This window comes from Phyllobates terribilis, unplaced genomic scaffold (genome assembly GCF_046119375.1).
Source record: "Phyllobates terribilis strain yellow unplaced genomic scaffold, ASM4611937v1 Scaffold_1__5_contigs__length_1240528914, whole genome shotgun sequence".
Lineage (NCBI taxonomy): Eukaryota > Metazoa > Chordata > Amphibia > Anura > Dendrobatidae > Phyllobates > Phyllobates terribilis.
Window position 1 is genome coordinate 321,163,677 of NW_027362761.1, and position 14,043 is coordinate 321,177,719.

The following is a 14,043-nucleotide window of genomic DNA, read 5'->3' on the forward strand; positions in this document are numbered from 1 at the left end:
TTGAGTTTGTCACCCCTCCTTTACACCATCTCATGGTTGGCTTATTTTATCCTAATATTTGTATTCCTTATAAAATACCAATTCAGGAACATCTTTTCTTGAAGCTCTGCACGGTGTTGGTCCTCCTAGGAATACTTTTTTAAATTGACAACTGGATGTTGGCCATTACAAGATGGGGTGTGTCCCCTGTAGCTGTCGGTTATTAACCATTCAGTGCTTAATGTGTAGTGACACACCCTTTTGACATGAGTAATGATCACACATAGCTTTCAATTTATTCATACCTTTTAAAGAAGAATAAAACAACAGAGGAAACTGAACATGTGAGCATGGGAAACACCAGCATTTGTTAAAACAGACATCTCAGGAGAGCGGACAAATCCTCTGAATTAAATCGACTTTATATACTCCAATATTGATGCAATTCATGTCCAAATTCTGTTGCATCTTGCTTAGTAAATCTCCATCATATTTCTTTTAAAGGGCTCCTACCACTGATACAATTTTACAGTACTTTCATAGTGAATATAGGCAGCACAACAATACAGAATTCCTTAACTGCATAAGTATTCTGTTTTTCTCACCTCATCTTCTAGTTCAAGAACCTTCTCTCTATATTCTTCAAGTTCCTGGCTTGTGAGTGATATGACCTCTTGCAACTCACGCTCCAGCATGGCCTTACTATGGCTTACAGCCTGTAATTCACCTTTCAATCCAGTCAGTTTTTCCTGCATACAAGATAATAAAAGCATGTTTATAGAAAAAAATTAAATAAATGGAGATAGTTATTTTCACTTATATCTATGATTAGGACTAACCATTACCATACTTTTGCATGAATTTCAAGATACCTCAAAAGCGTGACTGTCGCCTCCTTCTGATATTTGCGCTTTCAGCTTACTGAGCTCCGATTCCATGGTTTCTTTGGCAGTCAGTGCTTCTTGAAGACGTCGGCTCAGGATGCCAACAGCATTTTCATATGCTTTGTGTTTCACTTTCATCTCCTTCTGCGCACTTGTCAGCTCCGAGCCCAGTCTCTTCATTCTCTGCTTCTGTTCTGTAATTGCTCTTAAGGTGCAGTAAAGAAAGGCTAGTTTAGAATTCTTCAGTTTGACAATGTAACTATGTTAAAACATATGTCTATACTACCCTCCAAAAATCTCTATTACCTTCGCCAGATCTTGCTTCTTAGTGCAATAACCCAATATTCTTTCAAATAAGTTTCATTTATTAATATTTATAATATATTTCAGTGAGGTCACAAGATATTGATGCAAACTTCAACCTTGTTTTCCAATAGTTTTTATTATGTTCAGCAGGACTGTGGAGTCGGTAAGCCAAACCTCAGACTCCCGACTCGCTCATACATGACTCATGTTTAAGTGATAAATTTACTGTAGCACAGATTCATCTCAGCTAAAAGTCTAGACCCTTAGATCAGGAATAGGACAGACATTTATAGGACATTTCAGAACTTTCCCAAATTCTTATGAAAAAAAAATATTCCCCACAAACAACATTGAACTACTGTACCCAATTTATTATATATTTTAGGAGTTTGAGTCAGTCCATTTTATACCGACTCCACCAAAATGGACACCGACTCCACAGCCCTGATGTTCAGGAGAATGTTATAAGAATTACATTTTTTAAAAAAAAAACAATATTACATTAGGAAATTATGCCAAAAGGACTTACTTCTTAGCCTCATTTTGTAACAGTTCTACTTGTTCCTTTAGCGCAGTATTGTCCTGGGTTAGAGATATTAGCTGATCTTTATCAAACTGTATGGACTACAACAAAAAAAAACAAACACTTAGAATAAATATAGGATTGCATACAGAACTATCTTCTTGACCACCTGCATAAGGGCAATAAAGGTGATTTTCGACAGCTACAGTTTTATTTTTTTTAAACACTTAGGGTATGTGCCCAAGATGCAGAAATGAAGCAGAAATTTTCTGCAGCGTTTCAGCATGTTCTTGGCAGTAAAAACGCTTGCGGATTTTACACGCGTTTTTACATGCGGATTTGACTTGCGTTTTTCAAATGCATTGGGACCTCAAATCCGCATGCAGAAATGCACAAATAATGGACATGCTGCGGATTTTTCCGCAAGGAAAATCAGCAGTGGAAAATTCTGCAGCATGGGCACAGAACATGCAGATGTTCATTGGGGATCATGGGGCATGGATTACCAAGCGTTTTGCAAGCATTTACGCTGCGGAAATTCCACAGCAAAAGCGCTTGAAAAACGCATAGTGGGCACACAGCTTTAAGGAAGTTCAAAAATATTTCAGCATGGATCTCATGGCAAATTTGCAGCGATTCCTCTGCGAAATTGATAGCATTTCTTCAACAAAATGAGCATGCTGTAGATTAGGAAATCTGCCCCATGCCCACTTTTCAACACAGAAAATGTTTGCTACATGTGGTTTCAGTTTTCAATATTCCATACACATGTATTGTAATTTTTTTATGTATTTGTGAATCAAATCCGCCATGTCTGGACTCACGACATAAAAACAAAGGCATTTTAGCAATTATATTTGTAGGCTACATGAGCACCTGATTGATTATGATCATATGTGTGCATCACAGACCTTAAAATGCTGGTCAGAAAGGGTACCATACTTCAGTCTTTTATGTGTACAGTACATTATACTATTTTCCCTTATAAAAGCACTGAGACAATGCTTCTAAAAGGAGAAGACTATAAGGTGCATTAAATCCAACAGAGAACACTGCATTTTTTTAAATTGGTGCAGACTTCACACAAAACTTCTGCTGCAGCATAGAAAATAAGGTAGTAGTCATATATTCATAACTCCATGAGAATTGCGTCTCACCATACTCCGAGTACAAACATGAGCCCTTACTATGAAAAATCTAACAGATTGTTAGGCCACGTCTCTCAAGAGTAGATTTTTTTAATGCATGGAATAAAATCTCTATATATTTAATTAGTACATAATAAAGTATCAGTTGTTCAGCCGTATATCATAATTGAAATCATAGAAATACAGGAGTAATGGCCTGCATCAATATTTCAATTTCATTAAATGGTTCTCTATGAGTCACTCTCGTAAATATTCAGGATGTGCAAACAGCATGTATCCTGGCTCAGGCAAAATGCCATCCACCACACAAACATCCTACGAAAGCTCATGCCTCTTTACACAAACCTGTAAACGTATTTCCATTTCATCTCTGTCGTTTTGTGCAGCTTGGAGATGGGATTCAAGTTCTTCCATCTGCTGTTGCAACTTAGCCATTTCCTTCATAACCCGGGCTTTTTCTACCTCTGCTACAGACTTCTCACCTTGAATCCTTAGTAGCTCTCTTCTAAGTTCTTTCACCTCTGAATCTAACTTTTTCTTGGTAGCTTTCAGCTCACTGATGAGTTGGTCTTTGGAGCTGGCATCCCTGCGATAGGCTTCTACCATCACCTAGAATGAAAAAAAAAAAAGACCAAAACATTTAACAATGTTGTTAAGAAATGCATTCCTTCATGACAAGGTTGCATTAAAAAAAGTTCATAGTTTGCCTTACTTTAGCCTGACTTTTACAACTGGGCGTTACCATGAGTTGAGGCTTTCTTTTTACTGCATTGTACACCATGTGCTTTAATTTATATAGCCTACATAGGACACATATTGACAAACACAGGGCAAATTATTTGCAATCCTCCTAATAATTAGTACTTTACTATGGACTCTTAAGCTTGATAAAAACAATATTAACTGTAACAAAATTGTTGTCCGAGTTGCACATCTACCCATACTACCACATATACATTCTTACATGTTTTGTACATTAAAAAAGGTTATCAGATCCAAGTTTTTTTTAAAATTGCTTTAAATCCTAAGGTATGTATTTTTGGAATATAAACAAGATCCACTGTACAAGGGTAATGCTTGGCCCCCCTCTCTGCGATGTTCCCAATCATATGCCATATACATCATGGACATGACTTTGCCTGCTCGGGGTTTTCCCTGATGCATGTGTGGTCACAAACAATGTCACATACATGGGCAGTCTAAAGCACAGTTGCTTATCATGAATGGCTTAAACAAGGCACAAGTAGAGAGTGCTTTAGCTTGCCCATATATGCGACGTTCTGGTTTCCTGCGCCGCTCTGGTCCTCTTCTGGGTCATGTGACTTCTAATCTCACTTGCTGGATCACACTGGAGTTTGTAAGCCTGTAAGAGCAATGTAAGCCCGTGCAGCCTCACACTTACACTCCATAGGCTCATACACAGACCCAAGTGTGATCTGGCAAGTAGGAATAGAAGTCACATGACCCAGAAGAGGACCAGAGCATCGCTGGAAATTGGGGAAGATGGCGATCGGTAAGTAGATTACACTTGACATTTACATGGGTTTAAGCAATAAAAAAAATAAAAGCTTTACGACAGGGCCCCTTTAATGAACTTATCGAAATTGATGTAAATATACAAAGAAAAAAACAAAACAATAAAAACTGTGTAAAATACTTATACTGAACTAAACATTGCAATATAAAGATTTATTTATGATTCACCTTCTGTTGGACAAACTGTTCCTTTACTTTCTGGGTTTGTTTCTTTAGATTGTTGTTTTCTTGTTGCAGGGTTTCCACCTACAAAAAATAAAAATAGCTTAAGACTAATTCCACTGTTCAGTGTAAAATCAACTAAAATAAATTGGACATCCTATTTTATGAAGTATTTAAAATAAAAAATGGAATCAACCCTTAAACCCCCTTTTTCTGTTACCTGTCCAGATTTGATAGCAATATCTTGTCGCAGTTTTTCCAAGATTTCTCCTGCAGCTTCAGTTCCCTCTTCTAGTTTTTTGGTACCCTGATCTAGGTCATTTTGCTCCATCTTAGCTGCCTGTAGTGCAACCTCTAGAACAATTTTCTGGTTTTGAAGATACTGGACTGAATCATCTTTTGAAGAAAGATCAATTTGTAGCTCTAAAAGCCTAGCTTCAAGTTCATCATATCTCATTTGGAGATCGTTCATCGACTGATCGTTGGTGTGAAGAGTTTCTTGTGTTGAAGTAAGCTGTCTCAGGATCTCAAGATGTTCCTTCTGGAGTGCTTCAAGCTGCAGGTCTTTCTGGTTCAAATTTAGCTTCAACTAATAAAAAAAAAGTAAATCTTAATTAGATTCATTAGTTTCCTACATAAGGAAGAATATATGCAGCCCTTGATGTGTCATTTTTTCTTTTAAACCCGACAGATACACCTCCCTGCACATGCTATTGATCCAAAAAATCTTTACTGTCCTAGCCCTTACAGGAGCATCATGCAAAAAAGGCCTGTGTGCAACATACACTACATGGCTATATAGTGGTATATTTGGAGTCATTTTTATAGTGGCACTGTATATATCTGGAATCCTCAAAACATACACACACTACAAACACAATGTGAATAGACCCTTAGGCCGCAATTCATCAAAGCTATTATGACAGAATTATGTTGTAAAACACTTTTTAAAGCCACAAAATTGATGTGCAAAGTGGAATTGTGCAAAAGATTTCACATCTTTTGCCATGTTCATGCCATTTTGGTGAAGTTTGGGTGGGACAGGAGCATGACGCCTGCTCAAATTCCAGACAAGCTGCAGCCGGCCAGCCTTACACCACAACTCTCACTCTAGTCCTTGACTAGAGTAAGATTTGTGGCAAGGTGAACGGAGGTGCATGTCAATTTTCAGATGCGCCTGATTCATTAAGAGCCATGCGCCTGTTAATGAATCAAGTGCCTCTGACTCCAACACGCTCCTTCATTAAGACCGGTGTGAACAGCGCTGGTCTTGATGACTTGGGGCTCAAGTGACCACAGGTACAACTTAAAATACATGCCAATAAATTGCCAAACCTGCTCTACTTCTTGTTCTAAAGCAGTAGCAGAATCTGCAAGTTTTTGAAGCTGCTCTTTTTCCATCTCAAATTCATCCAATTTTCTCTGGAGGTCTTCTTCCACCATGTGTTTTGCTTCTTGTATCTGATGGAATGCGGCCTCCTGGTCCAGCATGTCAGCCTATGAGGAATTTAGAAGAATAAAACATTTGAAAGGAACATCTTATTTCTACCTAATTTAAGATATTGGGTTTGTTGTTCCCCAAAATTTTTTCTTAATCATCTAAAATCTGTAAAACACTTCTAAAGAGAGAAGACTGTGTACGTATCGTACAATGTTTGGGAGTTTTGGTTCGGAGTTAGTTAAGAGATGCTCCATTACCTCAATAGTTTGCAGTTGTGCAGCAATGCGTTCCTTTTCTTTGATTGTCCTGTGCTGTGTCTCGGTCAGCTGGTGTGAAAGAGTCACATTCTCTATTTTCAGGTGCTCCAGAACACCAGCTTGGCTCATCTGCCCAACCTATGGAAACATTTCATATCAAAGTGAAAAAAATCATCCCAATTTATTTAAATCAGTTGAATTCCCAATATTAAGGACATAGGGATTTACCTGGATGTTTGCCATCTCGCTTTGGAGTCGGACTCGTGCTTCTTGAGCTAGTGTGAGTTGCTGCTGGTACCACTCCCGTGTCTGCTGCAGAGACGTTATTTCTGCCTTTGAGGCTTTCAGCTTGTTAGTTAATGTTGTGCGGTCCAGTTGCACTTGCTGCAATTGGTACTGAAGGGACACAGTTTGTTGTCGCAGATCATGAACTATTTGAAATACAAAGAAGATAAACAAAAGTATTTCCATCACTTGAAACTATTAGCCATTTAAGAACTTTTTTAAAAAAAATTTAATCTTATAACTTTGCCTTATAGAGTCCCAATTAATATTTATTTACCCCCTTCCCGACATCCTCAGTACATGTATGTAGTAAGTCGGCTGTGGGTGTATGGAGCGGGATCAGGAACTAAGCCAGTACAATACCCGGCAGCTGCTGGCTGTGTCACACAGCAAGCACTTGCCTGTTACATGAGTGATCAAGCTGACCTCTAATCACTCTTGTTACTTCAATCATTGACAGCGGCATTTACGGTGCAGGATCTGGGAAGGGGGGGGGGGGGGCATTTCATGTTTCTGTTGGCCTACATGCAATGTGATTGTGTGTTACTGATGGGTTGCAATGGCAACCAACTGGCTACTGAAGGTCTCTGTGCCTACCATAACTGAGCTCCTGTGAAACTCAGGCTGTGCCTAGGCTTAATAGAAGGCTACAATTATTATTGCACAAGCAAACAGATGATCCCAGGTTGAAGTCCTCTAAGGAGATTAAAAAAGTAAAAAGTTTATTAAAGTATAAAAAAAAATACCAATTCAAATCACCCATTCCTCCCCTTCCCCATTAAAAATAAGGTTATTTTAAAAAATAAATTAAACAAACATTCGGTATCACTGTGTCTGTAAACGACTGAAGTATCAAAATATAAAATAATTTAACCAGAAGCGAAAAATAAATGTAATGGTATTTTCAAAATTACAACTCATCCTGCAAAAAAACACTAGCCCTTATACAACTATCTGGACGGACAAAAAGAGGAGAGTTATGGTTCTTGGATGAAGGGGGGGGGGGGGACAAAAATGTAAAACAGAAAATTGGCTGTGGTGGGAAGGGGTTAAGGTCAGTCAAAACTTTTTTTTTTTTGTTAATTCCTGTGGGCAGCTGGGTTCTAGATCAAATTGGTCACCATAATACAGGAAAATAAAACTATTATTTCAAGTGTTCTTTATATGAATTATACACTGCTCAAAAAAATAAAGGGAACATTTAAACAACAGAATATAACACCAAGTAAATCAAACTTCTGTGAAATCAAACTGTCCACTTAGGAAGCAACACTGATTGACAATCAATTTCACATGCTGTTGTGCAAATGGAATAGACAATAGATGGAAATTATTGGCAATTATCAAGACAATAAAGGAGTGTGTCTGCAGGTGGGGACCACAGACCACATCTCAGTACCAATGCTTTCTGGCTGATGTTTTGGCCACTTTTGAATGTTGGTTGTGCTTTCACACTCGTGGTAGCATGAGACGGACTCTACAACCCACAGAAGTTGCTCAGGTAATGTAGCTCATCCAGGATGGCACATCAATGCGAGCTGTGGCAAGAAGGTTTGCTGTGTCTGTCAGCGTAGTGTCCAGAGGCTGGAGGCATTACCAGGAGACAGGCCAGTACACCAGGAGACGTGGAGGGTGCCATAGGAGGGTAACAACCCAGTAGCAGGACCGCTACCTCAGCCTTTGTGCAAGGAGGAACAGGAGGAGCACTGCCAGAGCCCTGCAAAATGACCTCCAGCAGGCCACAAATGTGCATGTGTCTGCACAAACGGTTAGAAACCAACTCCATGAGGGTGGTATGAGGGCCCGACGTCCACAGATGGGGGTTGTGCTCACAGCCCAACACCGTGCAGGACGCTTGACATTTGCCACAGAACAGCAGGATTGGCAAAGTCGCCACTGGCGCTCTGTGCTCTTCACAGATGAAAGCAGGTTCACACTGAGCACATGTGACAGACGTGACAGAGTCTGGAGACACCGTGGAGAACGATCTGCTGCCTGCAACATCCTTCAGCATGACCGGTTTTGGCAGTGGGTCAGTAATGGGGTGGGGTGGCATTTCTTCGGAGGGCCGCACAGCCCTCCGTGTGCTCGCCAGAGGTAGCCTGACTGCCATTAGGTACCGAGGTGAGATCCTCAGACCCCTTGTGAGACCATATGCTGGTGCGGTTGGCCCTGGGTTCCTCCTAATGCAGGACAATGCCAGGCCTCATGTGGCTGGAGTGGGTCCAGTTCCTGCAAGATGAAGGCATTGAAGCTATGAACTGGCCCGCCCGTTCCCCAGACCTGAATCCGATTGAGCACATCTGGGACATCATGTCTCGCTCCATCCACCAACGTCACATTGCACCACAGACTGTCCAGGAGTTGGCAGATGCTTTAGTCCAGGTCTGGGAGGAGATCCCACAGGAGACCATCCGCAACCTCATCAGGAGCATGCCCAGGCGTTGTAGGGAGGTCATACAGGCACGTGGAGGCCACACACAATACTGAGCCTCATTTTGACTTGTTTTAAGGACATTACATCAAAGTTGGATCAGCCTGTAGTGTGTTTTTCCACTTTAATTTTGGGGGTGACTCCAAATCCAGGCCTCCATTGGTTAATAAATTTGACATCCATTGATGATTTTTGTGTGATTTTTTTGTCTGCACATTCAACTTTGTACAGAACAAAGAAATCAATGAGAATATTTCATTCATTCAGATCTAGGATGTGTTAATTGAGTGTTCCCTTTATTTTTTGGAGCAGTGTATATAGGTACCATATTTTAGTCTCACCAGTGTTGTCTTTCTGGAGGATTGTCCTTTGTAACTCTTCTACTTTGCTCATCAGACGCTGATATTGTTCTTCTGCAACCTGCAAATCATTGCCTAATGAAACCAAGCTGTTGCTTTTAGCCTCTAAGCTGTTCTGAAGATCGGCCATTGCCCTCTCTAGATCGGTGCATGACTTCTTCAGGGTCACAACTTCTGAGCTTAGATTCTCCTGCTTCTGCTGACTGGCCAGGCTGTGCTCAACCTCTGCTTGAAGTCTGGTGCTTACAGCTGCTAGCTGGGCTTGAAGTTCAGTCTTTTCTTTAAGTGCCTATATAAAACACATGATATACAATACAAAGTGATATTGTGGTACTGTGTTAGCCAGAAAAATCGATGTAAATACTTTTATGCCCAAAAATGACAAAAGTATTCTCAATACCTTTATTGGCTAACCAGAAAAAAATATATACAGCTCTGGCAAAAATTAAGAGACCGCTGCAAAATTTTTAGACTTCAAGTTACTCATGTTTTCACTCAGGAACAGTTCAGAAATCAATATTTGGCGGACTAACCATGATTTTTAATCACAGCTTTCATGCATCTTGGAATGCTTTCCGCCAGTCTTTCCATGCTTTCCAATAGAAAACTGTTCAGTGGTCTCTTAATTTTTGCCAGAGCTGTATATGCAAGCTTTCAGAGCACAGAGGCTCCTTCTTCAGGCATTATTACAAATTAATTTATAAGACAAGAGGCACAACATTTAAGAGATGTTACAGCAAGACATTTGTTCATGAGGTGGAGGGGGTGATGCCTCCTAATGATAAGTCAAAGAGATCAAATTTAGGGTTTTCAATCTAATACCTGGATTTATGACTCACTACATGGATCCAATTCACACCTCCACCAAATGGTCTCCAAATAATTAAACATTCCCACAGACTTGCCATTTGCAACTAAAAACCTGAAATTTGATCTCTTTGACTTATTAGGAGGCATCACCCCCTCCACCTCACAAACAAATGTCTTGCTGTAACATCTCTTAAATGTTGAGACTCTTGTCTTATGAATTCATTTGTAATATTGCCTGAAGAAGGAGTCTCTGTGCTCTGAAAGCTTTAATATATTTTTTTTTTTCTGGGTAGCCAATAAAGGTATCACTCCGAGAATACTTTTGTCATTTTTGGGCATAAAAGTATTTACATCAACATGTATAAAACACACAATTCATACAGTACAATTAGTAATGTTCTTCCATTTCATCTTATTTGTCACAGACGGAAAACGGATTCTCATTCTTTCATTACAGATTCTCTGTAATGAGACTTGATTTGTATAAACCACTCATTCCATTATCTTTTTTACAGAAGAGAATAAAAATTGTTACATATTTATAGCTTTCAGTATAATTTCACACATATTATAGACACATTTATACTAGTAGAAATATGATGCAGGTAAATATGCTGCACTATGTAGGGTAGCATGGCCTTCTCACCTCGGAGGCACAGATATATTTCTATGAGGAGAGCGGACAGATCCTCTTTAATTTTTACCGAATTTGTATTCGTAGTGACTACAGTATTTAAAGAGAATAAAAAAAGACACTTTTTACCTGGCTAGCTTCTGCTGATAGAGTCTCCAGCTGCCCCTCCAGTCTCATCTTTTCCTTGAGGACCTGAAGTAGTTCATCATGAGTGCCAGCAATGGAGCTCTCCATAGAAATACTGCACATAAAAGATAAACAAACAAATCATTGTTAAATGGAATCTGTCAGTTAATTGATGCTGTCCAAACCACGGGCATTATGAATCAGAGCCTGGCTGCAGGTATGTTTTTCTAATAGTCAGCTGTAAACTATAGGAAGATATAAGACTAGTCCGATGCAGTCTCCAGATGGTGTCTGAATGCACTAGTCTACTTGATTGACAGGTCGCTCCCTATATAAACATCACTCTCCCTATATAAAGCTGTCCAGGGGTGGTACCGGGCTAATAATGTCTTTTCCTATAGTCCCTAGCCAGCTTTTCAGACTATGTATTTCTGAAATGCTGAAGTGTTTCAGAGAAAAACATACCTGTCTGCAGTTGTGCAGCCAGGCGGATTCATGTTGCCTGTGGTTTGGGAAGTGTGAATCCACTGACCGGTTCTGTTTAACAGATACAGGCTGCTGCTCTTTTTGATACAGGCTCAAAATAGCAATACTAATAATAAAACAAATAAAATAAACACTACTTTAAAAGGGACAAACTGGCCCAAGTTGAAAATTAGCAAGCAGGTCTAACATTGGGAATCCTAACATTGTGAAACATGCACACTGTTAGGATTCCGCTCTGTCATACAATTTGCATCCTCGCAGTCATGTGACGACCACTTTCTCCTCTCATAGAAGAACTTTTAATTTACATTAATAAAGGTTCTGATATTAGATTTTGAATAGCAGAGAGAGAAAAGTGTTGTTAGATAGCTGGTAATTATTATTTGTTTTCAAAACCTTTTACATGATTGGGAAGTTGAACACTTCATACCTGCTCGATATGCTGTCTCTCCGGCTTCTAGGCTCCCCATTCACTTCACCGTCCACAGCATGTTGTTCTGCAGCAGCTGCTTGTAGAACATCTCTGAGTGATGGGAACTGTCCGACATCTTCTGCAGGTATGCTCTGACCATTAACAATGTATTCCTCTTCCCGCCTCGGAGACACCGCACTCAGGTAAACACCTTGTCCAGCAGACACACTGCTATGAGTAGAGCCATCACTCTCATTTCCATCATGCCTTATGCTCAAATCACTTCCATCGAACTCTGAACTGTTGTCCGCAAAATAACCGATACTTTCAGGTCGCTGTCCTCCTTCAACATTGATCTCCGACACTACGGATGTATTACTTCCTCTGTTGGGTTGTAGAGATCCAGGAGAAGAATCGGAATACCCTACACTAGCACTGTTTGTTTCTGCCGATTCTTTGCGGTAATCTGCCAGCGAACGGATCTTACTGGAAGACTTTGAGGATTTAGATGACCTCTTCTCTTTGGAAGACGAAGGAAGGCCAAGACTGCCCAGTTTGGGTCCTCGTGGGACACTTGTGCGTAAGAAGGAATACTCCTTAGTCAATGCCACAGTGCTAGCCCGAGGAAGATTATCAGGATTAAACATAAGTTCAGGATCCAAAGTGCTTGATGGACGATTTTTAAGAGTTGATTGGCTAGACTTCAAGAAAATATAAACAGATTAAAGAAGATTATTAGATGCACTTTTTTCATGCGGCAATCATCCGAACGTGCACCCTGTATGGGGACAAAAGATCATTACTATAATCATTCATCCTTAGGCTATGTGCCCACGATGCAGAAAATTTCCGCAGCGTTTCTGCATGTTCTTGGCAGTAAAGACGCTTGCGGATTTTACACGTGTTTTTGGCGCGTTTTTACAGGCCGATTTGACTTGCGTTTTTCAAATGCACTGGGACCTCAAATCCGCATGCAGAAATGCACAAATAATGGACATGCTGCGGATTTTTCTGCAAGGAAAATCTGCTGCGGAAAATTCCGCATCATGGGCACAGAACATGCAGATTTTCATTGGGGATCATGGGGCACGGATTACCAAGCGTTTTGCAAGCGTTTACGCTGCGGAAATTCCGCATCAAAAAAGCTTGAAAGACGCATAGTGGGCACACAGCCTAATACAGTTTTTGTAGATTCTCTACAACGCAACCCATGACACATGGGGATGACTTGCAAACCTAGAATTCCCATGAACGTTTGCTCGGCTGGTCATCTTCTCATAAAAATGTTACATTTAAGAGTTGGTAAAGGATCTACTTTAATCCCTTAAGGACACAGTCAATTTGTATTTTTGTGCTTTGTTTTTTTCCCCCTTTTTCAAATAGTCATAACTTTATTTATTTTTCCATCAACATAGAGGAGAGGTGTGAGGTCTTGTTTTTTTTTGCTGGACAAATCGTGTCATTCAAAACAACAATTAATTTTACCATATAGAGCAGGGGTCCTCAACTTGTGGCTCCTTTTGTGGGGACACACTCCATAACGTATGTATCAGTTATGGGGCGTTAATGGAAATCTATTAGCAGGTTTTTGCTATGTAATGTGTGAGTAACATGATGTAGGAGCCGAGACCCCGATTCTAGGGATGTATCACTTACTTTATTGTGTGCTGCTGTTTAAATAAATCAGTGTTTTATCAGCAGCAGATTATCACTACAGGATTAGGTTTCTTGTGCCTCCTTGACCAAAAACTCTGTGTAACCCTGCCCCCACCACTGATTGGCAGCTTTCTCTCAATGCACAGTGTACACCGAAAGCTGCCAATCAGGGGTGTGGCCAGGAATATACACAGACCAATTTATAAGCTCTGCTACACCTGCAGCAAAGAAAAAGATTTTATCAAAACTGCTGCACCCAATAAACTAAGTGACACATTGCTGGAATCAGCAGCTCTGCTTGTACATCATGCTGCTCTCAAATGGGGTAGCAAAAACCCGGTGAAAGATTTTCTTTAACCCCTTCACGCCACAGCCCTTTCCCATTTTTTGTGTTTTCGTTTTTTGCTCCTCTTCTTCCCAGAGCCATAACTTTTTTATTTTTCAGTCAATATGGCCATGCGAGTGCTTGTATTTTGAGGGACGAGTTGACTTTTGAACGACACCATTGTTTTTACCCTATTGTGTACTGGAAAACGGGAAAAAAAATTCCAAATGTGATGAAATTGCAAAAAAAGTCAGATTACACAACTGGTTTTTTTTTTTAC

The 14,043-nt window shown here is 40.1% G+C and overlaps 1 protein-coding gene across 2 annotated transcripts in view; it reads right to left on the reverse strand.

The window, feature by feature from the left end:
* Nucleotides 1–14,043, reverse strand: part of GOLGA3 (golgin A3) — a 56,732-nt gene that overhangs the window by 19,042 nt on the left and 23,647 nt on the right. For both annotated transcript variants that reach the window (XM_073675873.1, XM_073675864.1), the window contains exons 6-17: nucleotides 11,801–12,483; nucleotides 10,888–10,999; nucleotides 9,297–9,603; nucleotides 6,465–6,667; nucleotides 6,237–6,374; nucleotides 5,874–6,035; nucleotides 4,759–5,127; nucleotides 4,545–4,622; nucleotides 3,186–3,449; nucleotides 1,699–1,793; nucleotides 852–1,068; nucleotides 585–728 (exon numbers count right to left, since the gene is read on the reverse strand). In XM_073675873.1, coding sequence (XP_073531974.1) covers nucleotides 585–728; nucleotides 852–1,068; nucleotides 1,699–1,793; nucleotides 3,186–3,449; nucleotides 4,545–4,622; nucleotides 4,759–5,127; nucleotides 5,874–6,035; nucleotides 6,237–6,374; nucleotides 6,465–6,667; nucleotides 9,297–9,603; nucleotides 10,888–10,999; nucleotides 11,801–12,483 — 2,772 coding nt within the window. The remainder of the gene's footprint in view (nucleotides 1–584; nucleotides 729–851; nucleotides 1,069–1,698; nucleotides 1,794–3,185; nucleotides 3,450–4,544; nucleotides 4,623–4,758; nucleotides 5,128–5,873; nucleotides 6,036–6,236; nucleotides 6,375–6,464; nucleotides 6,668–9,296; nucleotides 9,604–10,887; nucleotides 11,000–11,800; nucleotides 12,484–14,043) is intronic.